The following is a 25,318-nucleotide window of genomic DNA, read 5'->3' as shown; positions in this document are numbered from 1 at the left end:
ACCCTTCACGTTAGGCCACATTGTGCAAGCCTGCACAGAAACTCCTTGTCCCCAAAACAAAGCAAACCCCCATGAAACTGGGTATTGCTACAGCCTTGTAATCTGCACCCAGAGTCCAAGGAGTCACAAGTTTGAGGCCAGCCTGGGTTTCATATAAGTTCCTGGCAGCCTATGCAGAACGGCTGGACTGGCTCAAAGACCAAACACAGAATAAAGGGGTGGGGGAGGGGGGATGAGAAATATAGCTGGAAAACATTAAAACAAGGTACAAATAGAGATGGGTTTTAACTGCTGTTTTGACTTACCACAATAAAACTCAGTGAGAACAAATTACTTTGGGACATACCTGTTCACAGAGTCCCCCCAAAGATGTAGGTAGGTCCTCAAAAGGGGGAATTATTTTAAGTATTCAAAGAAGACAGTACATATACATTTTGGGGAAATAGATTTGTTATTAGACTGTCCATTGGAATATATTAGCAAAAAATAATACTCTTAAAACGTTAATCAACCATCCCCCCTCCTTCAACCTATAACTAAAAGCAGATACGTGGCCAGAAAAAAAAAACCTCTTAATAGTTCTATCATAGTTTGATATATATATATATATATATATATATGTAAACATAAGGAGATATGTAAAAAAGATTACATGAATACATAATTTAAGACACTAGGTCAGTGGTTCTCTATGAGAGAGAGAGAGAGAGAGAGAGAGAGAGAGAGAGAGAGAAGAAAGAATGAGAGAGAGAGAGAGAGAGAGTGTGTGTGTGTGTGTGTGTGTGTGTGTGTGTGTGTGTGTGTGTGTTGGGGTCCCCTAAGGCCATCAGAAAACATACTTACACTACCATTCGTAACAGTAGCAAAATTAGTTATAAAAGCAACAACAAAAATGATTTTATAATTTGGGGCTACCACGATGTGTGGAATAGTATTATGGGACTGCAGTATTAGGGAGGCTGAGACCCACTGCACTAGCTACAGTACAATTCAGACAGGAAAACACAGCAAAAGCCACGAGCCTCTCTCCCTCCTCTGTGCCACCTGCTCTTGGGGAAAAACAGATTTTCAGAGCAGAAAAGCAGAGAGGTAGAGCTGAGCAGACCGACGAGTCACAGAACAAGTGACAGTGGTTAGTTACTAGTAGGACAACGTGTAGACTTTCAAACATACAGAGCAGGCTTCTCGAACACCTTCAATCCCAGCACCAGTGAGCAGAGGCAGGTGGATCTCCGTGAGCTTAGGCCAGCTTTATCTACACAGAGTTCCAGGATGGCCAGGGCTACCTATCTCAAAAACAAAACAAAACCCCAAAAGCTAACCAAACAGAACACAAAACAAAACACAAAAAAATACAAAAAGTCATCTTTTAGAAAATTATTTAGTCTTAAAAAGTTACATTTTTACTTAATGTACATTGGTGTTTTGCCTGCGCGTATGTCTATGTAAAGGGGTTGGGTCCCCTGAAACAGGGGTCCCAGACAGGTGTGAGCTGCCCTGCAGATGCTGGGAATTGAACCCTGGTCCTCGGAAGAGCAGTGCTCTTGACCGCTGAGCCACCTCTCCAGCCCAGAAGATTACTCTTACGATATACTTGCAGGTGATGTATTTTTTTAAAAAGTAATCAGTACCTTTGACACACATCAAAGAAAATATAATTACCTTAACAAAAGAGAGGAAAATGTTTAAACATGGTCTCAACCTATGCAAATACCTTTCCCTGAAGGTCTAGCTTTTGAGTCTTACTCAAAGCTTGCTCTAGTTTAACACTCGGATGAGAAGAGGAGCGGGGTGGAAAGAGCCCTTTAATCCTCGGTTCCTACCTTTGGATTCAGATCGAAAAAGCTGTAATATTTGAATCGCAGCAGCAAGGCCTCGTTCTCCTTCACGTCTTGCTCCATCAGAGATCTTGAGGAATCCAGCCACCTGCACAAAGCAAGAACGGCCCTGAGCACTGCAGACACAGGCAACCACATCCCCAACTCGGTAAATTCTAACTTACCCCTGGCCAGGCCCGGTGGTGCAGGCCGTTTTAAAAACTAATCCCAGGACTTGGGCAGCAGAGTCAAGCAGTTCTCTGTGAGTTTGGACCAGCCTGGTCTCTGACGAGACACCCTGTCTCAAAAAACCCAAAACTTACCCTTGGTTGGTTTTTGCTTTATCAAGAAGAGCTTGAGGCTTGAACATTTTTGCCAGTATCTCTGGTGATGTTACCGGCTGACTGACAGCAAGTATCCCGGGATTGCCTTCTGACAGGGCACTGTCACCAAACCAGGCGGAGGTTGGTGACAAGGGGCTTCCGTCGTGAGCGTCGTAAGTAGGGGTCATTGTTTTACTGTAAAGTCCCGGGCTTGAGTATATGCTTCCTAGTGAGTGAGAAGACAGGGCTGTGAGAAGCTGTGGGAGTCTCAGCTCAGTAACGACACACACCGCGGCAGGAAGCACACTGAGCCACAAAGCTTCGATCTGGAAGGGTAGCTCTTAGTGCATATGTACCTGCCTCAAAACACAGGAACTCTGCTGGGCATCAGAACACACAGTACCAAAGCCGTGAGGGTGTAATTAAATGGCAGAAACTCTGAGGAAAAAGCCGGCTGGAAGAACTAGGAAGTAGGGCTATGGCTGAAGCGAGCAGACCGACACACTGTGTGTGGAACTGTGGTGAGGCTCACCTTTCAGAGGGCCAATGTAAAGAACATCGGTGCCTATAGGAGAGGAAAGAAAGGAATTCAGAAAGCAAAGGAAAGGAACACAGAAGACAAAAGAATGAAAGGAAACGGGAAGAGAGAAAACAGACTTGCCCCAGTTGGGACTCGTACGTAAACGCATCAACCACCTCAATACATACAGAAAACACGCTAGCTAAGGACGCATGCTCTCTGGCTGGAAGAACAGAATTAAGGCGATCAAAGGCATCGAGTAAAACCATTTGCATCAACTCCGTTATATCTGGTGGTGTCCTGAGGTTTTGTTGTTTCTGAGAGAGGTCTCAACACCATGGTCCAGGCTGGGCTCAGCTTGACTCATTTTCTGGATATAATCATGATTTTAAAAAAAGAAAATGTGGGGGTTGGGGATTTAGCTCAGTGGTAGAGCGCTTGCCTAGGAAGCCCTGGGTTCGGTCCCCAGCTCCAAAAAAAAAAAGAACCAAAAAAAAAAAAAAAAAAGAAAGAAAGAAAATGTGCAATTGCTGTTACATTGTAACGACGTGGAAAAGAAGAGTGAAGTCCACTCTCCTCCGGTCATCTAACTGGAGACCGTGGGCAGGAATCCTCCTTCCTCCCACCGGTGTAGGCACGGAAGCCACGACAATGACGTAAGAAGTCACAGTGAGATGGAAGGGCTTTCACTGAGCGTAGGCGGATCTTGTCAGCCACCCACATCTGACCTGGTGTTCCTGTGTACTGTGCTGTGCTCGAACAACCTGTCGATCTGAATGCCGTAGGCAGAGAGGGGGCCTGGAGTCTGCTCCACCTCTAAAGCAGACACTGGGACACAGCCCCGAGGCACTGTTCACTAAGGAACCATTTTCAAACTTAAAGCCATGGGCCATCCTTACCAAAGGCAGGCATCAGTGCCCCAGGGCACTTGGGCAGAGGGTGACTCTGCTAAGGCAGTACAAAGAAATATAGTATGGGAAATATTAGTGTTAGGCAGAAACCTGCTTATTTAAAAGAACTGTTGAGTAAACCTTTCCCTAAAAATGTCAGAATATTGACCTCCCCCCGCAAATATACTAGAATTATTTAGAGCCTAGTAAAATTAAAACTGACCACTCTTTATGGAGTTTCCCATACAGAATGTTAACAGAGCACACCCAGGCCTCTTCTCTTTCAATTTCCTACAGTCTGCACTTTACAAACCATAGTTTCTATTTGTCTTATGGAGACTACAGGGTAACAACTCAGTGTCCCAACAAATCGACTTTCACCCTGGAGAACAAACTAGGGTGAAGGCCTTGGTCACGGTCAGGAGCCAGCAAGCCTCGGGCCAGGCCAGGAACCAGTCTGTCTCGGTTGCCTGCAAGCTACCGTCATGTACGGCGACTCAAACCACCCCCAGCCTGGTTGCTTAGAGCCCTGGTGTCAGGACAGGAGAGGCTTCAGTGAACCCTTCTCACTCATTTCCCAATCCTAGCTGCACTGCTGGGTCACAGGGCACGCATACTTTAAATTCCTTCAGGTCAGCTCAAAGGCTAACACTAACAATCTTGTTTTCTTATTTGCCCGAGTTTATATAACAAACACTGAAAAGAAAGAAGAACACAGAAACGGCTGGCTCTTGAAAGGGACTAGCCGAAGAGTAAGTTTAAAAGTAACTTCCACTATTAGCCTAGCTGATTCCCTGTATTATCTGACTTTGTTATAATGAAATCATATTCAGTATCTGACTTCTGCAATAGAGAATGAAACTCACTGGAACATAGCACTGATTGAAGGAAAATCTCACACATTCTCCTATCTATCTATCTATCTATCTATCTATCTATCTATCTATCTATCTATCTATATCACTTTAGTTTGGAAAAAATTGAGGAAAATTTCAACTTCAGTATTTGAATATTTACTCTGTGTGTGTATCTATCTATATCTTTTGTTCTTTAAAGAATAGGTTTAGGGGGGCTGGGATTTAGCTCAGTGGTAGAGCGCTTACCTTGAAGCGCAAGGCCCTGGGTTCGGGTCCTCAGCTCCAAAAAAAAAAAGAACCAAAAAAAAAAAAAAAAAAAAAAAAAGAATAGGTTTAGGGTTGGGATTTAGCTCAGTGGTAGAGCGCTTGCCTAGGAAGCATAAGGCCCTGGGTTCGGTCCCCAGCTCGAAAAAAAAAAAAAAAAAAAAAAAAAAAAAAAAGAATAGGTTTAACAGTATTTTGTTACTTAAAATGGTCAAGATCCAGATAGGAAAAAAGTTGCATCCTACATAGATAATTTTTCTAGTAAATAGACTATTGATTATATTCAATATTAGTGTAGAACCTACATTTTCTTCTTTCCTAGATGCCTTCTGATTGGTTTTTTTTCCCCCAAGAAAAGTTTCTAATGAGATCCTTTCCGCCTATATAATGAACTGATATTAAATGTCTTTGAAAATTAATGACTACATTACAAAAGTGTGCTTTCGGTCTGTGTGGTAGTGCATAGCTGCTGACCCCAGCAGTGGGAGCTCTAAGGCACGAGAACTGTCCAGTCTGAGGCCAACTCTGGCAGCATAGTGAATTCATGCCAAACAGGGCGATGGAGCCGTCAGAATTTCGAGTGTGTGTGTGTGTGTGTGTGTGTGTGTGTGTGTGTGTGTTGTGTGTGTGTGTGTGTGTGTTGTGTGTGTGTGTGTTGTGTGTGTGTGTGTTGTGTGTGTGTTGTGTGTGTCTGTCAGCCAGGCAGAGTGGAATTCAGCTTATATACACACATGTAAGTTCGTAATAAAAACGGCCTTGATTGCATTGGTGAGACACAGGTACTGCTCACCACTGCGAATCAGACGCTATGCAGAGAAGAACCTGTTCAGCCGCTTTATGACTTGTTTGCCACCGATTTTCCTTCCTAATAAACCAGAGTGTGTTCTAAAAGAGGAATATCAATCTAAATGAGTACGGCTCAGCCAGCCTTCTGACAGTCACTATTAGCATAACTCGGAGGAGCAGAGGAGAAAGAGCCTAGAACCATAAATCATGACAAAATTACCGAGTGCTTCCAGCTCTGCGACTGTCTGCGTAAACAGTCTCTTGAGCCTCTCACACCCAGAATCGGTTTCCAGTCATTTCTGTGTCTTGGGATTCCTGTGTACACTGATGCTCACCATTGGTTTCTGGGCTGCAAAGCTCACTCAACTTCCCAGACACCTTTACGCTGTCCGATCCCAGGCAACTGACTAAGCCTGAGTTTCTCATGCTACCTAACTCGGAACTGAGGTGAGTCAAACACTAGCTCTGTACGTCCTGTTCAGGAAAACAAGCTGACAGGGAACGTGGTCTCCGACAGCTGCACCCTTCCAACACAACCCCGGCTTTCCTTTCCTAAAAACGTGGGAAGGGGCTTCAGATGGCTAGGTGGGTAAGGCTGCTCTTCCACAGGGCCCAGGTACGTTCCCAGCATCCACATGGCAGCTCACGACTGTCTCTAACACCAATCTAGGGGTTCTGACACCCTCCTCTGGCCTCTGCGAACACTACACACACGGCATGCACAAACATGCAGGCAGGCAAAACACCTACAGAGAAAAAAATAAATCTCAAAATGAAAAAAAACCAAAACTGAAATGGTCTCTTGCAAAGCTGTCCAGCCGTGTCCTTAGGACACTCGGCTGCTGGAGAGGTCAAGCCTGAGGAAAGAACTAAAGGATGATGCGTGGCCCAGAAATGAAGATCAGCTATCGTCTGAGCGAAAAGGAAATCACCAGTATTAGGCAAGGGAGGAGGGCACCATGAACTCTACACTACGGTGGACCGCAATTCTGTCCCCACACAAAGAGGAAACCCTAGTGGGTGTGGCGCTCAGACCTGCAGGCAGTGGAGGGCTGTGGGTCAGCACTGCAGTATGGGAGGTCAGAGTGATGCCCACAGCAAGCTCCAGCCCAGCCAGGCCACACCAAGGCTCCACTCAACTGAAAAACAGAATCAACTTGCAAGTAAGGAAGGAGCAGTAATTACAAAATACCACAAGGGCACTGGTGTAAGAATCTGGACTCTGGCGACTGGACACAGCCTCGTGTTTCAGGATTCTTATTCCTCTGCTCCTCCAGAGGACCTGAGTTCTGTTCCCAGCACCCGACGGGTGTTCCCAACTGCCAACCAGTTACTCCATAGTCAGGAGATCCAACAGTGTTCTGGCACTGCACCCATGTGTACCCCTCCTCCCACACTTATAAAAAAGGATTCAGAACTCTGGCCAGCAGACACACGCTAAAGACATAATACACTTTTAGTCCTACATAAAAAAAGGAGTATTTATGTTTTGAAGACATTATCTGGCCCTAGCGTATCCCCTCTCTTGGTTGGGGATCTTCCACTGTTACCTGGTAACACTGGGTGACGTCTGGGGCCAGCTATTATCCATGTGCTCACCTGAGCTTCTAATCCTTGCTATCCATCAGAGCTCCTGCAACTGCCTTCCTAATTCCCTAGGGTGTCTGGCAGAACTCACAAACACCCTCCCTACATCACTCCTTCATAACAGAGAGTCTACTCAGGCGTAGCCAGAGGGAACAGGGACACAGCACAGCATAGCACACGGAGGGATCTACACTCTCTGGGAACTCTGCATGGCCCCTGGGTAAGGTCACCAACTTGGAGGCTTTGAGTCCTTTTCTTTTGAGCTTTGATGGAGGCTTAATCACAAAGGCAGGATGGTTCCTGCTATCTTGATGGTTTGCCTGTGACTGCTCTCTGGGGACACAGGGGTGAAGCCTGGTTCCCAATGTGGCAGCACTAAGAAGTAGCAGGACCCATAAGAGCCAGGATCAGGGCTCTGGAACACTGACTTCAGAAGATGAGGTAACGCTTGTAAGATCCTGACTGAGTTCTTCTGAGGGGCTGTTTGAAAGGTTTGACTTCTGAGTCCTACTCTGGTCTCTTTCCTCACACACGGTGGTATATATATCATCAGGCATAGCTCTTTAACCAGACTGGCATCATGGCCTTCAACCACCACAGTCAGCCGTACAAATGTCTTTATGAGCAGCCTCTAGCCACGGGTCCTTCATAACTGTAACAGTGACTGACAAGGTCTCCAGTCCTTCTCCCTTCCATAAGATGTCTGGAGGTTCGGGTGGTACCAAATCTCTAATCGTACAGTTGGCTTCTCTGATAACCAGTCCCCATTCTTCAGGCTTTCCAAAGGTTACCTCATTAGCACAGACTCAGGCGTGGATAGAAGGCCCTTGCTGTAAACCACAACCTCCTTCATGGCTTTTATTAAGGCCTCCATCAGAAACACTGAAGGGGGACCAGACTGTTGTCTTAAAAACTGTTAGAACTGTTCTACTGTAGGAGAGTGAGCTCTCAACCACCCACTTCCTCCTCCAAAATTACCAATTAGAACTGAACTAAAAAAATCTTTCTAAAAATACTTTTCCTTTGTAAATGATTTCAGAAACCAATTGATCGATGACATACTAATAACTTCATCATCTTCCTATCAGGTACTCTCCACTGTGGTCTTCAACCTCTCTGGAGGTGGCTACCCCAAGAGAGGGCTTGGCCGAGGTATTTACCTCTTGGAATTTCTTTTACCAGGATGGTCTTTGTCTGCTATCATTCCTTCTGCCATTTTTTTTTTTTAAAGATTTATTCATTTATTATATATAAGTACACTGTAGCTGTCTTCAGACACACCAGAAGAGGGCATCGGATCCCATTACAGATGGTTGTGAGCCACCATGTGGTTGCTGGGAATTGAACTCAGGACCTTTGGAAGAGTAGTCGGGTGCTCTTAACCGCTGAGCCATCTCTCCAGCCCCCATTTTTTTTTTTTAAGCAGTAAAATTATGACCTCTGCTACATCTTTAATCCTAGTAGGCAGGTCTCTGAGTTCAAGGATAGCTTGGTCCACACAGAGAGAGAGAGAGAAACCCTGATTCGAAAAGTCAAACAAAGGGGTTGGGGATTTAGCTCAGTGGTAGAGCGCTTGCCTAGCAAGCGCAAGGCCCTGGGTTCAGTCCCCAGCTCCAAAAAAAAAGAAAAAAGAAAAAAAAAAAAAAAAAAGAAAAGTCAAACAAATTAAACAAACTAAATTCCTCAACCCATAAAGCTGAATACAGCCTAACTGAGATGAGTGATACTGGTCTCTGAATTGCTAGCACGCTTTCCAGTTCATTTAGCATTTATGTAGAACTCCTTTAAATATAGACTGTTTTCAACCGTAAGCAACTGTTCCTGTACGTGGCTTCAGTAGTGAGTGCATGGTCTTGTTTGCCTTTCCCCGAATCCAGTCAGTGCGTGAGCATTAACAGTACAATACTTCCCTAACTTTCTTGGGCTGTAATATTCCATCTCCTTAAAACATTGGCAGTTGCACTCTGACCTCAAAGGCTGGCTGAGAATGCAGTTCCCAAAGTGCATCACACAGCTTCGGACGGCGCATGGTTGTGCCTCAGAAGCACTGGATTTCATCTGCACCAGGACAGAATTTAAATGGCCAGGAATGAATTACATCAACACCAAGTTCAGACACGTGCAGCAGGGAAGATCGCAAGTAATGGGTGGCCAATGGAAATGTGGCAACACAATGGTGGTATGTCCGTGCCCAGGACTAAAGAACCACTAACCCATTTAGTCTTCCAGTGATGAGAATCACCTTCCTGCCTGATCTATGCCATACATTGAGTGGGTTTTAGTTTAAAGCAAAAAGGGTCAGGGACTCCCTTTGCGTGGGGAATGCACAATTATTAGAGCATACAACTCACTATAAACACAGAGAGTCATAAGATGGGACAATCAATACCTAATTCAGTTGGGGAAGGGGTGGGTGGGATATGAGAACACTTCTCAAAGGAAGGACTTCTGAGGAAAAAGATAGGGATGCAAAGAGACCAGGATATGCAAAGCACAGAAAGGGCTGAAGGTTTTAGGTGTTAATGTATCAACAAAACAGTGATTCTTTTCACACTCTACCTAAAAAAGAAGCAAACTAAATAACCACATTCGACTGTGGAGTACTCTCTCCAGACTCTGTGACCAAAGACCCAGGGTCCTTCTTCATTGATCCAATCAGTAACGAATGATGACGGGCAGGATCGCACAGCACTGTGACTGAGGAGAGGTTTAGGGGACTGGACCACTCTCCTGACCTCTGTGAGCCCCATGTTCTGCCTTTGCTGAATCTGGGTCTCACCTGATCCAGGCATGATGAGAGGTCCTTCCAACTCAAGTGCTTCGTCTTCAGACTGGTCATCTAGCTTTTTCTTTTTCTTCTTCGTGGGATCTCTGGGTTTTTTTAAGAGAGAAAGTTCTTCAGGGTGTCTTATATCTGTTAAAGAGTGCATAAAACGAAAACAGGTTAGTTCATGAAGTTTATTTAATCTAGTTTGAGGTATGAATTTGTCATTTCCTTCTGTTTATGGAAGTCAGCATTCTGCCCAACACCCATACCGCAATGGAAGACTGATGCATATGACATGTGAAAAGTCCCCAAAACTACAGCAGGAGAATGTCCGTCTAGCTCACACAAGGCCCTGGAGAAAATAAATCCAAAGCACGAATTCATTATTTGCTGGTAAGTGTAATGACCCCAAAATTGAACAGAGAATCTACAGGGTCCAGAAGGAAAATGCACTGGAAGGGGTGGTACACCGACTTTAATCTCAGGCAGGAAGATCTATGTGAATTCAAGGCCAGCCTGGTTTACACAATGAATTCCAGGACAGTCAGAGCTACAGAATAAACACTGTCTAAAAAAACGCTGTCTGAAAACCATAAAAAAAATTTCCTAGGACTCTTACTTATATATTCACTCTGTCCAGGATTTTGGACTAGCTGGTATCAGACATTGTCTATGTCATAAAGTACATGTGCACACGAAACTAATAATAAACAGGCATTTTCTTTTAACTTGATATGCGTGGGTGTCTTGCCTGTAAGAATGTCTGTGAGATACCATGTGGGTGGTGGGAACTGAACCCTAGACCTCTGAAGAGCAGCCAGTGCTCTTAACCTCTGAGCTATTTCTCCAGACCCAAGCAGATATTTCTTACCTACAGTATAAACCATGTTCCTGAATTGCAAGATCCATCATCCCTCTCCCAAAACTAGTGGGACCTCGGTCAACTCCCCCATGACTGAGAAGCAGGCTAAAATTGTGTGTGCCTGTGTGCAGCCTTGAATGCATGCATGGAGACCAGTAGTCAGTCAGCACCAGGCATCTTCCTCAACTGTACCTCATGTTATATTTTAGACAAGGTCTCGCATGAACTTGGAGTCCTGGCTGGCTAGGCTGGCTGACCAGTGAACCCCTGTGACCTCCCGGCTCTACCTCCCGGTGTTGATGTTAGTAATGAATGCCATCACTCTTGGCTTTCTACATGGATGTCAGGGATCCGAACCCAGGGCCTCATGCTTATGCGTTAACTGTTTAGTATTAAGCCAACTCCCTACCCTCACAGGTTATAAACCTACATGAAAATGGGACAATCCTAGAGGAGACAACGCATTCCTTGATAAGAATAAAACTGTGAACTTAGACTAACTGATTTCAATTCATCGTAAAGCTCCAGCAATAAAGACATGGTCAGAAAATTGTCAAGAGTGCCAAGGCAATTTAAATGGACGGGAAAACCTTCAACAAATACTGCTAAAGAAAAGACTCAGGTGCTCGCTTTGGCAGCACATGTACTAACATTGGAACGATACAGAGAAGATTAGCATGGCCCCTGTGTAAGGATGACACGCAAATTCGTGAAGCTTCCATGTTTTTAAGGATTGAAAGAGCTTGAGGGGGTTTGCAACCCCATATGAACAACAATGCCAACCAACCAGAGCTTCCAGGGACTAAGCCACTACCCAAAGACTATACATGGACTGACCCTGGGCTCCAACCTCATAGGTAGCAATGAATAGCCTAGTAAGAGCACCAGTGGAAGGGGAAGCCCTTGGTCCTGCCAAGACTGAACCCCCAGTGAATGTGATTCTTGCGGGGAGGGCGGTAATGGGGGGAGGATGGAGAGGGGAACACCCATATAGAAGGGGAGGGGGAGGGGCTAGGGGGATGTTGGTCTGGAAACCGGGAAAGGGAATAACATTTGAAATGTAAATAAGAAATACCCAATTTAATAAAGATGGAGGGGGAAAAAAAGAGAAAAGATTCAGAGTTTTTAAAGAGAACACTGACATTTACCTAACTCGATGTGCTAAAATTCGATTCTTAGTGACTTGTGAACCTACATCTAAGAGTAAGACTAGAAGACACAGGTAGACCCAGACTGCTTGGAAGGGCACTGGTGCTTTGAACGAGATGTTTCCTCCAGACAAGCTCGCATGTGTCAACGCTTGTCTCCCAGCTACTGGTGCTGTTGGAGGAGGTTGTAGAACTTGTAGGAGTCTTGATGAACCATGTCTCTCTGAGGAGGCACTCACTGAGGCGCTTTGAGGGCTTATAGCTTTGCCCCACTTCCAGTTCACCCTCTGCTTCATGTGCAAGGAGTCGTGTTCAGTTAGCTTCCCACTGCTCCCACCACTTCTGCTGCTTGGTATCTATCAGGCCTCCCTGCACGATGGACGCTTAGACTCTGGAACTGTACCAAATGATGCTTTCCCTGGGAGCTGCTTTTGGTCCCAGTGTTTTGTAAGAACAACCGAAAAGTAACTAAACACATACCCTCCCACCACCACCCCACAAACTGCCCTTGAGGCTGGCTCGGCAGCTAAGCGCTCTTGCTGCACTTACAGAAGACCCACGTTTACTTCTCAGCACCCATACGAGGTGGCTGACTACCTCCTGTAACTCCAGCATTGGGAGGTCCGATGCCCTCTTCTGGCCTCTGCTGACACCGGCACACATGTGGTACACACATATGTAGGCAGGTACGCAGACATAAAATGAAAACGCATAAAACTTTTAAAAATTCATTTTACATCAAACGAATTAACCAAGAGGGATGGAACTATATCTCAGTGGTTAAGCACTGGCTGCTCTTCCAGAGAACCCAGGTCTGAGTCCCAAGACCACATAGAGGCTCACAAACCCCTCTACTTCCGGTTCCAGGGGATCCAATACCCTCTTCCTGCCACGGAGGGCACTGAATGTATTTGGCCCTGAATACATGCAGGCAAGCACATATACACATAAACTAAAAATAATAAACTTAAACAATTAACCAACCTGAAAGGTGCTGTTCGGAAAATAAGGAGAGAAGCAATATATTGGTAATAAAATGTTTAGAGACTTGTATTCAAAATTTGTGGATATATACTATTCAAGAATAAGGCCACTGGGCTAAAGAATGGAATCAACTCTTTAAAAAATAGCCCAGAAGTACATGAAAAAATGATGGGTTACCACTCAAAGAAATGTGAATTAACTTATGAAATAGCACTATTCCCACATCCCACCACACCCTGGACAGAGCAAAGCATGTTCAAAGACACACGGGTGGGAGCCGTGACACAAGGGTGACACAAGGTGAGAGCCGTCTGCAGCTCTCACACGCAGCTCGGATGGGAGTGGCAGAATATGTGGGAACAGTTCTTCAGTTTCTCAAGAGTTTAAGCATGTAGCTAGCACACTACTTGGATATTCTCCTAAACACCCAGGAAAGTGAAAAGCACGTTTACAACAGCTTTACTCAAATGGATAAAAAAAAAATGTGGAATTTGCATATCATCGGAAACAATGCTCATACAATGAAGTCCATTCATCAGGAGAAAGAAACAGCCTACTGACACATACTATAAAGTGAATGACTCTAAATTAAGTGGAAAAGGCTAATCTGAAAGGAGAAAATTATGATTAATATCTATAGTTTCACTAATGAGATTCCAGGGAATGAACGAATCCCAGTGACAGAGCAGCTGAGTGGTACCAAAGGACCTCTGGCAGAAGATGGAAATCACTGGTTTTTAAACTGTGGTGACTTCAGTGTAGATATACTGTGTGTTGAAGCAGGAGGATGCCAAGTTTAGGCTAGACTTTAGAAAGTGGGTTCCACAGTAAGATCTCAAAAACCAAAGGTTTTCCTCTTTAAATGGCTGTAGACAGTTGCACATTGGTTACAGCACAATCTCCCTAACTAAAACAAAAACCCCAAAGGGTCAGGTATGGGGGTGCAGGGCTTTACTCGGCCCCGAGGAGACCTAGACTGAGTTCAAAACCATCGTGGTCTACACAGTGAGCCTCAGGCCAGGCAGAGCCGCCCAGTGAGACGCTCTTACAAAAAGGAGAAGTGGGGAGAGATGGAGAGGCCAAAGGGGAGAAGGGGAAAGAACAGAAGCAGGCAGGCTGTCACAGATGCTCAACCACAGGACCCATGGGCTCACAAGTGCCAGCTCCCAGCTTCAGGAGGCGTACACTTGACCCACTGGATGAGTCCGGAAGCTGAATCGGGAAGCTCTGTCTCAAGGAAACCAGAGACTAAGATCTACTCTCCGGCCGAAGGGCCAGGAGACATAATTTAAGGTAAGAAACGCACAACCAAATTACCCGAACTCAACCCCAAGATCCTTGTTTACCCAGCCTCTCAGGGTCTGAGCTTCTGAGTGTATGGACTGCTATAAAAATTAAGGGACAAGAATGGTTTTGTTTTACAAGTCTCCTTTTGTCCATGAGGCACACATTCCACAACTCTCAAGGGATGCCCTGCAACTCAGATGGTGTCAAGCTCTACAGGGACTCCTGTTCATACATAGCTGGCTCAGCGGTAGAGCGCTTGCCTAGGGAAGCTTAAGGCCCTGGGTTCGGGTCCCCAGCTCCCAAAAAAGAACCAAAAAAAAAAAAAAAAAAAGCACACTTCTAAATCAGGCACAGTAGGAGATTAAATGGCAAACAATAACAGAAAACCACTACATGGACTCTTAACCAAGTGACATAAATATAACGTTGCCAGTATCTGTCTGTGATCCTCTGGTGCCTGAGACAGATATTCAAGGGCACCTTTAGGCGTCTTTGCCAGCGCTGTGTCTCTCGCACGGAGACTCATAAATATGGGTTAAACACAAGCCGTTGAGAGCTTATCTCAGAATTTGATGGCTACTGGTGGCTAGGGGCAGGGGGTGATTTACCACCAGTGAGGCAAGGGGAGATTTCACTACACAGCTCAGAAGGATAAAAAACACTTAATGATTGTTGATTTCTGGAATTTTCCATTAAATATTATAGAACTGTGCCTGACCACTGACAAATGGAATCTTGGGGAGTGAAACCACAGACACAGTGGGAATATAAATTCATGTAATATTTCCTTCTAATTATAAGAAAGTAAAGTTGTGCTAAGAATTGAAAATAGAAAAGGTATGAATTATTTATAAATGTTCTCTTTTTGTTTTCTTTTGAGATGAGAGCTTGCTATGTAACTTTGGCTATCGCAGAACTCATTAGGTAGACCAGGCTGATCTTGAACACAGAGATCCGCCTGCCTCTGTCTCCTTTAAAATATTTTCGTATCGAAGCATAATCATGTAGATAATTTTAACATCTACACAGTATTCTCTGTAAATATAATGGCCACTTCTAATTCTTATGTCCTCGTAAATATTTCTACAACACCTAGGTTCATCTTTTTTCACACTGTTATTTCTTTTGCAATTCATTTTTGTGAATGACTGACTGGGTTGCTACCAGAGACCATGATAAGACAAAGGTAGAGCTAAAGGCTTATATCTTATTTTTTAAACACTGGCTTTGAACTCTGTATGTAGCGGAGAATGACCTTTGACTCTAGGTCTTTGTGCATTTACTATCTTCCAAGCAAGGGCTGGGATGACAGATATGATGGCTAGTTAGTTGTAACTGACAACTTAACACAATCTAAAATTAGTTGTGAATACTCTGGTTTCTTTTCGGATTGTATAAATATATATATTTTTTGTCTTTTTAAAATTACCTGGGAAGAGTTTCAATGAATGATTGTCTAGATCATGTTGGCTTATTGATATGTCTGTGGGGGACTGTCAGAACTGATGTAGAAAAACCCCTGTCCACTGTGGGCAGCACCATTCCCCAGGCTTGGGTTCTGGTATGTGTCATCCGACAGGTAATTATTATCTAGGATATATTTATTTAAAGACTCAAAACATTAAATATCTCCTCCCCTTAAATCAGCTAAGCAAGAATGAGCAAATGAATCCCAAAGAAATACAGAAAGGGCTAGGAGAGGTGCCCCATGGTTACTAGCATAGCATTGGCTGCTTTCCCAGAGGGCCTGGGTTTGGTTCCCAGCACCCACATAGCAGCTCATTACTGTCTGAATTCCAGTCCCATAGGATCCAATGTGACTGCCATGGGCACATCACACATGCAGTACATGGATATATACAAAGGCAAAACATACACATAAAATTAAATTTAAAGATTAAATTCCAAAGGAGAAGAAATACAGAGAGCCAATAAGTATTTAAAAAAAAAACACAAATAAACCAACATTTAATATCATTAGTGATCAAATAAATGCAAATAAAAATGACACTGAAAATCCATTTCACCCCAGTGAAAGTGGCTATCATCCAAAAATCCAATGTGGAGCTAGAGAGATGGCTAAGAAATTAAAAAAAAATGCTGGCAGTTCTTTCAGAGGACCCAGACTCAATTCCCCTCACCCACACGGCAGTTCATTAACCGTCTACGTAACTCCAGTCCTAAGGGATCTAATGCCCTCTTTGGTTTCCTTTGGCACTTGGTACAGACATGGTACACAGACATAAATGCAGAGAAACAGCCACAAAGTGAAATAAAACAACAACAAAAAAAACACCCTTTATTACTTCTAGTGAGCGTGAGCCAGTACAGCCACTATCTGCTCCACCGTGCTCTCCCTGCCACAATGGATGGAAACTTCTAAAACTGATGTCCCAGTAGATGGCCCCTCCCTTTCCGCTGTGTCTCCCTCGTCTGGGTCACAGTCAGTGACTAACAGCTCAATACACCTAGAGGTTTATGAGCTGCGCCCTGGGATTTAAATGCCATCACTGCCATGTTTGGAGAAGAGAGGGACATAAGAGGACTCCATGCTGGGCTGGAGAGATGGCTCCGCAGTAGCGCCCACACCAGGTGGCTCACAACCACTTTTAACTGCAGTCATGGGGGATCCGACTCCTCTGGCCTCTGGGGGAACCTGAGCTCGCATGCACCTACCCCCGAAACAGACAGACAATACACATAATTAAAAATACTAACTCTCTTAAAGCTCACGTCATGCTTCGGCACTAAGTGGGGGCAGGCTGGTGGTGTTGACAAGCTCTCTCCCCGCCATAGTTGTTTCCCCTTAGAGGAATTACATCAGTATATGGGAAAAAATCCAAAGTACCAGAGGGCACAAAATGACTCACAGCTGAGCTGTGACACACTTCCGTGTCACTGACCAGCTGACCATCAAGCATGTGTCATTTGAAGTCTTAAGTGTTTCTGGAATGTTTCCTACGTTCTGAGAATTTCTGCACTGCACATTCATACATTGAGATTTTTGTCCCTAAGTCATTTCCTGTCCGGCTCACAGCTATAAACGTAACTGAGACAGCAACAATGAACCATTAACTAACTTTCAGTCTGTCCTAAGCAGGCAAGTACTTCTTAACCAACTGGGCCAACACAAACTGCTTGTCCAGTCAAAACAGTAAACAATATCAGACTGACTGATAATCTAGGTGTAAACAATAAATGTGCCTGGAGACCTTCCCAGTCCGGGGTTCTCAGCGCGCCCAGGAGCTTGTCTGATAAAGGTTTATAGTTGGGAGTTTTTCTCAGAGTGTCCAGAAGCATGGGCGCTGCCTCAGTCTCCTGCTTGTTGACAGTCCCGCCCTTGATCTGCATAAGGCACTGGCTGCACAGGAAATGTGAGTAGTTGATTCTCTTTTAATTCTAATAATGACGAGTAAACCCGATCAATCACGTAGGAGACTTTTACTAATAAGGGAATTTAGAATTTACTGATTTATGGAGTAGAGAGATGACTCAGGGATTAAGAGTTCATAATGTTCTTGCAGAGGCCCAAATTCATTCCCCAGCACCCACGTCAGATGCTCACCACTGCCTGTAACTCTAGTTCCAGGGGATCCAACCCCCTCTTCTGGCCTCCATGGGCACTGCTGCACTTACATGCATAAACTGGCATGCAGACACACACTTACACAGTTAAAAAATAAAATCTGGGGTTGGGGATTTAGCTCAGTGGTAGAGCGCTTGCCTAGCAAGCGCAAGGCCCTGGGTTCGGTCCCCAGCTCCGAAAAAAAGAAAAAAAAAATCTATTGACTTCACTTTGTGCCTTTTTTTCAGGAACCGGGAAATCTAAAACATCTAAATTACGTCTAAGAGTGGGGCTCGAGAACAATCTAGGACTGAGTCATGAGAATGTCAGACAAGACATACCATCCCACTGAGTGGTAAACACAGCTGGCATTCATGAGGCCCCATACAGAGCAACATCCTTGCACTTCTTGCCACTGTATGAGACTACAGACACACAGAGCGAGCGACCCATGGCTCCAGCTGCATATGCAGCAGAGGATGGCCTTGTCAGGCATCAATGGGAGGAGAAGCCCTTGGTCCTGTGAAGGCTCGATGCCCCAGAGTAGGGGAATGCCAGGGCAGGGAGGCGGGAGGGAGTGGGTGGGTGAGTGGGGGAGCCCCCTCATAGAAGCAGGGGGAGGGGGAATGGGAGAGGAGGTTCCGGAGGGGGAACCAGGAAAGGGGATAACATCTGAAATGTAAATAAAGAAAATATCCAATAAAAGAAAAGAAAATAGAATAGTGGCATTTAACATTTATGAAATCAGTATTATCAAACTGCCTGATAATCTAGACGGACTACATAAATATTGTTTGTGTATGTATAACACAAGTGCATGTACACATGCATACATATAGAAATTATAGAGCCTAGAGATAAAGGAACTAAGAATGAGTGCACTGTGGGTGTCTGAGGAAAGTACTTTTAGATTTTATTTAAGATTAGAGACTTTCTTGTAAGTTTCTGGTTAAGTACAGTGAGGCCGAGCATTCATTCTTTTTTCCTTTCCAAGAGGACAAACACCTCCTGTAAGACTCCGGTGAGGGGTGGGGGCGGCAGGAGGGACTATCAGAGGCACACGAAATGGGACACGTTTATAATCCCAGCCCTCGAGAAGCTGAGGCAGCAGGATTTCTGAAGTTCAAAGCCAGCCTGGGCCACAAAGGAAGATCTTGTTTCCAAGAAAGAAAACCATGAACCAATACAAATCAAACAATGAAAAGAAATAAGCCAGACAGAACAACAGGAACTGGCTGACCAACAGCGTGGTAAAGTACTGAGAGGAGAGACAGGCGAGGGCCACTGACTCACTGGGTCAAATGCTAGGAGCGAGGAGACATGAAAACCAAAGCACTGTGGATGGAAACACACCCTGCCAGTCTTCTGCTCCGTCACTGTTAAATCCACTCTACCAGCCTATGGGATCCTGTCAACAGACACTGTAGGAGCACAGGATAAAGTCCTTGAGCTGGTGAGATGACAAACTCAGGGTGGGGACTCTGCTCCCAGGCAGGGCAGTGAGCTAAGCCCCTCCCTTATTAGAAATCTAGGGTGCTTCGTCACTGAACTGTGAATGGACATTTAAGAAAGCCTTCAAGGAGAGGAACTCTAGAGAGACAGCCCTTAAGGGTCCTACCCCTGGTTCTGCATTTCAACAATGAAGGGCACTGCCATGAAGGTTACTAAGCAGCTGATCGTAGGGAGAGAGATGAGTTGTCTGGATGGACCCAATAGTCACTTCATCCTTTATAAAGAAAAGAGAGGCCGAAGTAAGAGACACCAGAGAGACGAACAAGGAGAGGTCAGATGAACTTGAGGAGAACTCAGGAGGCCTCAGAAACAGTGGGTAAGACCTTACTCCTACAATTACAAGAACAAAACTGTGCCCCGAAGAACCCACTCTCAGAATGTCAAGGAGGGGAACGAAGACCTCAAAGGGGACCTAGGTGAGTCATGATGCTGTGTCCAGACCCTCAGCCTATGAGATAAAACGTCTGTGCTGTTTTTGGCTACTAAATTTATGATATTTCCTTACGGTGGCAATGAAATGCTAACAGTTTCAAATATGAAAGTCAGAGACGTACATAGCTCAGTAGTAGAGTTCTTGTATGCACAAAACAAGCAATACAGGAGAAGCAAATGAAACTGCGTCAATAAACACGTTAAAAAAGATGAAGAGGGGGCATCTGAGAGACCACAGAACAGCAACGAAGCAGGGACCAAGAGGCTTTGGGTATTAACAACAGGGGAGGGGCTTCTATGCGTCCTTACTATTCCATGAGGTGCAACTGTATTAAAGCCAGTGATCTTAAATCTATTGATCATCCCGACACACTCGGGAAATACAAACACGGAGAATGAGCATGTGGTGTCACAGTGAAAGACTCCAGCAGAAGACGTAGTTACTACTAAGAGAGTCAACCCAAGAGCACACATCAACAGCAAACGATCAAACAAAGGGAGAAGAACCAGCAAGGACACAGACACACAAGAATCAGGCCCTCAGGCGCATCCAGAATAACAGACTGAAATAAATCCCTAACCAGGGGACATCGCTACGAAATTTCAAAATGGAAGAGTAAAGGTCCTACAAGTTTCCAAGAAGAAAAAGCAGTCCACAAAGAAAAGACAAAAATGAAGATTCAGAGCACTGACTGGAGAGATGGCTAATTGGTTAAGAGCACTGGCTGCGACCCGAGCAGGGAAAATCTGATCCGTGACCCCGTGTGAAGGAAAAGGAAGCGGGGGAGGCAGGAAGGAAAGCAGGAATTACCCGGACTAAGTGCCAGCTACTAACAACAGGGGCTCCTCTATGCATAGTGTATGCGTTTAAACGGAGAAATAAACATTATGAAGAGAAAAAAGAAAGGTTCGAATAAAAATAATAAAATCAAACTTAGTGATGACAACATACTTGCTATGGTAAACACACTGGGCAGGGTAATTAGCATAATTAGTAATTGGCAGAAGAACGGCAAATGAACTTGAAGACGTAACAAGAGACACTACTGAAAATAAGACACTTATGCATCACTAAAGGAAACAGAAAGCGCACACAGAATGGCAGACAGCTCTGGAATTCCACTAACCAGAAAGCAACTTAAAGAACAATTACTAGAGGGAGGAGAAGCTGGCACTCTTCAGCTATCCTATGTTTCAAATCGCCAGTTTCATTCTTGTTGCTGTAATAAGAGAATCTAATCAAAAACAACTTACAGAAGAAAGGACTTCTTTGGGTTACATTTCCAGGTTATAGTCTATAATTACAGAAGTGTCTCAGAGTCAGGAACTCAGGACAACGGGTCCCATCACATACACAAAGAGAAATGAATGCATCCACATGGCCTGTCTGCTAATGAGCTTTCTTTGCTCTCAGAGCCCAGCTTAGGGAATGATGTTGCCCACAATGGGCTCGGCCCTTTTATATCAACAAACAATGAAGACAATCTTCTACAGACATGCCTACCTCTGTGACACTGTTGACGGCTGCAAAATTCTTGCTCAAGAGCTGCATAAATCCAGTTAAGGAAAAAAAAACACCCAATAGTGTTTTAAGTAAGGTAATGATTTTTCTGTGTCAAGCTATATTCACATCCATCCTGAACACAGGCACAGGCTGAAGTTGGACACTCCTGAAAGCAATTACTATGAAGACAAAAGTGGAAATAGATCATAAGTCACCAGTAGAGATAACTCTAATCACAAAGGACAACTAAATAAACTCTTTAGTAAAAAGCAAGGAAAACAGAATGAGAGAAAATAAGAGATCACAAATTGGTTTTGACAAACATTAAGTCTTTTTGCAATAACATTTCAAAAGAGCTAGCCACTCACTAGGAAAAACTTAAAACATGTCCAATAAAGTTTCTACATCCAGAATACGTAGAGAATGTCTGTAGTTCTACCATATGGCCTACTTTATAAGGGAAGGAAAGATGGAGGGGTGAGTGGGGGGAAGAAAGGGGTGGAGGGGAGGAAAAATGGGGAAAGGGGGGGCAAGCATGGGGTCTGGCATGGGATTTTGAAACCTCAAAGTCCACCCCCAGTGACACATTGCCTCAAACAAAGTCACACCTCCTAATCCTTCTAATCCTTTCAAATAGTGCCACTCCCTGGTGACAAAGCACTCAAGTGTAAGAGCCTACTGGGGAACATTCTTATTTAATCCAGGGCACCAGGCAACAGGAACTCTCAAGGACTGCTGGTCAGAATGCAAAATAGTATGGGTGGTTTGCAATGGAGCTGGAAATTTTCATTCTTTTAAATTTCCTGTCTTATGACCCAGAATTCCTACAAGAATTACAAGTAGATGGCTTAGCATCTTTATTCAACATTTTAATCTCTCTTACTTACTGTGTGTGCATGTGTATGTGTAGGGCCTGATAACCATCTGCAGAAATTAGACCTTATGCAGTAAAGGGTCTGGGGAACTGAACTCAGGTCTTCCGGCTAGGGGCAAGCACCTTTACCTGCTGAGCTACGTCTTACCAGTCCAGCAGCTTTATTTACAATAGTCCAAACTGGAGGGAATCAATGTGCCCTGAGATTGCTATTGTATTATTACTTTTTTGTTGTTGTGATAAAATATCGTGACCAAAAGCAACCTATAGAAGAGTTTTATTTTGGCTTATGGTTTCAGAAAGGTAAGAGTCTATAATGATGAGAAACCATGGCAACAGGAACAGGAAGCTAGGAGACCACATCTTTTACTGTAAGCACAAAACAGACAGGGTGAGGTGGGCGAGACAGAAATCCCATTCCAGCAACATACTTCTCTAGTAAGACTGCACAACCCAAACCTCCCAAACAGCACCAACCAGGGACCAAATGTGTAAATACCTGAGCCTCTGAGGAACATTTCCCACTCTAACCACCACGGGTAAATTATACGCGGAGGGCTGAACGGAATGTCCTAAGTGGGGAAAGCCATATAGAAAAGGCCACATACGCTATGGCTACACCAAAATGACATTTGAGAAAAGGCAGTCCTTGTAGTGATAGAAGACAGGTCAGTGGTTGGTGGGGCAAGAACAGCCAAGGGGACGAGGAAACTCTAGGACGAGGAAACTCTAGGACTGAGGAAACTCTAGGACTGAGGAAACTCTAGGACTGAGGAAACTCTAGGACGAGGAAACTCTAGGACTGAGGAAACTCTAGGACTGAGGAAACTCTAGGACTGAGGAAACTCTAGGATGAGGAAACTCTAGGACGAGGAAACTCTAGGACGAGGAAACTCTAGGACGAGGAAACTCTAGGATGAGGAAACTCTAGGACGAGGAAACTCTAGGACTGAGGAAACTCTAGGACTGAGGAAACTCTAGGACTGAGGAAACTCTAGGATGCGGAAACTGGAGGGTGAGGAAACAATAGGGAGAGGAAACAATAGGGAGAGGAAACTCCAGGGTGAGGAGAGGAAACTATAGTTAGAAATGAGGGTGCTGAAACCTGCCTTTATCACACTGCTGTAGGTTTGTCAAAAATGCATTCTATATTATCTGAAGATCATATACCTCAAAGTGACCAGACAGAAGTTAAGTGAGGGGTTGGGAAGATGGTTGGTTCTGCTGTTAAAAGTACGGACTGCTTTTCCAGAGGACCCAGGTTGGATTCCCAGCACCCGATAGCAGCTCAAAACCATTTATAATTCCAATTCCTAGGGATCTGACAAGCTCTTCTGGCCTCAGGAGGCACCAGGTAGATACACGGCAGACAGACATACACGCACACAAAACACACAGAGAAGATAAATGCTAAAAGTTCAGTGAGACAGAGAGTTTGCCCTTAGTTACTCTAATGAAAACATGGCTGATCTTTAGGCTTTGTTTGGCTCTTTATGGCCTTGACAAAGGAGTGCACTGACCAGTTTTTAACCCCCTCTTTGCTGGTCTCTAACATAAAGAAACTGCAAAGGTTAGTGTCTCTCCCTTTCTCTGGTCTGGAACAGTCTGGGGAGTTTCTGCTTCACTTATCCGCCAAGTTTGGAAAGGAGCTCAACAGCCCCTCCTCCAAAGGGGGCGTGCCCTGAGGGTGTGCCCTGATTGGCCTTTAAATCCACTGGGCCGCAGTGACTTCCCTTAGTGGTGGAGCATGACCGAGAACTGTGAGCTGGAATAGCCCTTCTCTCCCAAGTCGCTTTTGGTCACAGTGTTAATCACGGCAACAGAAGCCCTCACTACCGCAGGGCCTTGTGGAAGGGCCTGTGCTTGGAGATGTGTAACTAAGCACTTCAGTTCCTCATGGGAGTTCTCACGCTGGGAAAATGTCAACCCTTCCGTGGAACAGAGTTTGGAGTAGTACTTACAGCCAAAACTAAATTTATAAAGAACGGAATATAAGAGAAAAGCAATTTGAAAATAAATAACAAGAAGCACTGAACAGTTTTTAGACTAAACAAACGACAAAAACTCTGAGGGCACACAACAGCATAAAGTGCAGAACAATAATCTGAGGATTCTTCCTTCCTTTCCGTCTCTGCAGGACACCCTTCCACGGGCCCTGCTCTCAGATCACCATCCCTGTGTGTGCCTGTACCAAACACAGGTGCCCTTCCCAGGGACAGGGCAGAGGAGAAAGAGGGAATGGATTAGGAATGGCCTAACCTACCTCAGTAGTGGGAAGACCTGAACCCTGATCTATTAACACCGACCTAACACGCTGTAGGAACACTGTCCTGGGGGAGTGCACGTTTGTACAGGTTAGGTAAGAACTCACCGGGGTTGGGGATTTAGCTCAGTGGTAGAGCGCTTGCCTAGGAAGCGCAAGGCCCTCGGTTCGGTCCCCAGCTCCAAAAAAAAAAACCAAAAAAAAAAAAAAAGAACTCACCATTCTCTGACAGCAATGTCCGTTGTGAAAAGGCAGAGGCAAACAAGCCCATCTCATTTAATCTTTACGAGACATTTTTGTAACAGTTAAATTACGAAAGAAAATGTTTTTTATACCAATTTTAAAAACAAAATAACTTTAGAAAGGTTGTCAGAGTTCAGCAAAATCAGTTAATTTCCATTCAACTGCACGTTCGTCTGACGGCTGACTGTTGGGCTCTGGTGTTAGGGGCATTTTGGGAACACCCGCCATGTCATTTTTCTTCCTTTGGATTCTACTTCTCTTACACTAATCAAGAGCCACAAGAATGAACCCAGAAGAGTTCAACTAATGAGACCACAGTGACCAGCACTTAAGTGGATTCATTTAATTTGAGGAAAATTACTTGGCTTGAACACTAAAGAACTTAATGGGAGAAAATTATTGCAGAGAGCAGTTACGAGGTCACGTCAGAGTTTGGTGTTCAGTGGTGGGAAGATGAACAGAGAATCTCCAATAAGTTAGCTCAGGATCCGCAAGCTTACCTAAGTACATGTGGTTAGGTCTTAGGAATAAAATAAAGGCGGAAACTTCTAAACAAAAGGTAAGTCAATGTAAAGAATCAGAAACAGTGAAACAATATCGTCCCTGTTCCCGTGACTAAAAGTACAGTTCATTGCAATGAGACAAGGTGGGATGGTCTGCATATGCTCTGCCCAGGGAGTGGCACTACTAGAAGGTGTGTCACTGTGGGTGTGGGCTATCAGACCTACTTCCTAGATGCCTGGAAGTCAGTCTTCCACTAGCAGCCTTTAGATGAAGAAGTAGAACTCTCAGCTCCTCCCGCACCATGCCTGCCTAGATGCACTATGCTCCTG

At 44.6% G+C, this 25,318-nt stretch overlaps 1 protein-coding gene and 1 non-coding gene across 5 annotated transcripts in view; one reads left to right on the top strand and one right to left on the bottom strand.

Annotated features, from left to right (window-relative positions):
- Positions 1 to 25,318, bottom strand: part of Fermt2 (fermitin family member 2) — a 67,797-nt gene that overhangs the window by 14,880 nt on the left and 27,599 nt on the right. For 2 of the 4 annotated variants that reach the window (XM_032917523.1, XM_032917524.1), the window contains exons 4-7: positions 9,824 to 9,958; positions 2,673 to 2,705; positions 2,141 to 2,366; positions 1,824 to 1,926 (exon numbers count right to left, since the gene is read on the bottom strand). In XM_032917523.1, the coding sequence (XP_032773414.1) occupies positions 1,824 to 1,926; positions 2,141 to 2,366; positions 2,673 to 2,705; positions 9,824 to 9,958 (497 nt within the window). The remainder of the gene's footprint in view (positions 1 to 1,823; positions 1,927 to 2,140; positions 2,367 to 2,672; positions 2,706 to 9,823; positions 9,959 to 25,318) is intronic. The other 2 variants (XM_032917525.1, XM_032917526.1) reach the window with 1 other exon arrangement.
- Positions 11,296 to 11,402, top strand: LOC116914172. The gene has a single exon (XR_004389716.1). It is a non-coding gene; the product is annotated as a U6 spliceosomal RNA (small nuclear RNA).

This window comes from Rattus rattus, chromosome 12 (assembly GCF_011064425.1).
Source record: "Rattus rattus isolate New Zealand chromosome 12, Rrattus_CSIRO_v1, whole genome shotgun sequence".
Classification (NCBI taxonomy): Eukaryota; Metazoa; Chordata; class Mammalia; order Rodentia; family Muridae; genus Rattus; species Rattus rattus.
The sequence above is the reverse complement of the archived record's forward strand: the minus strand, read 5'-3'. Positions and strand labels throughout refer to the sequence as shown.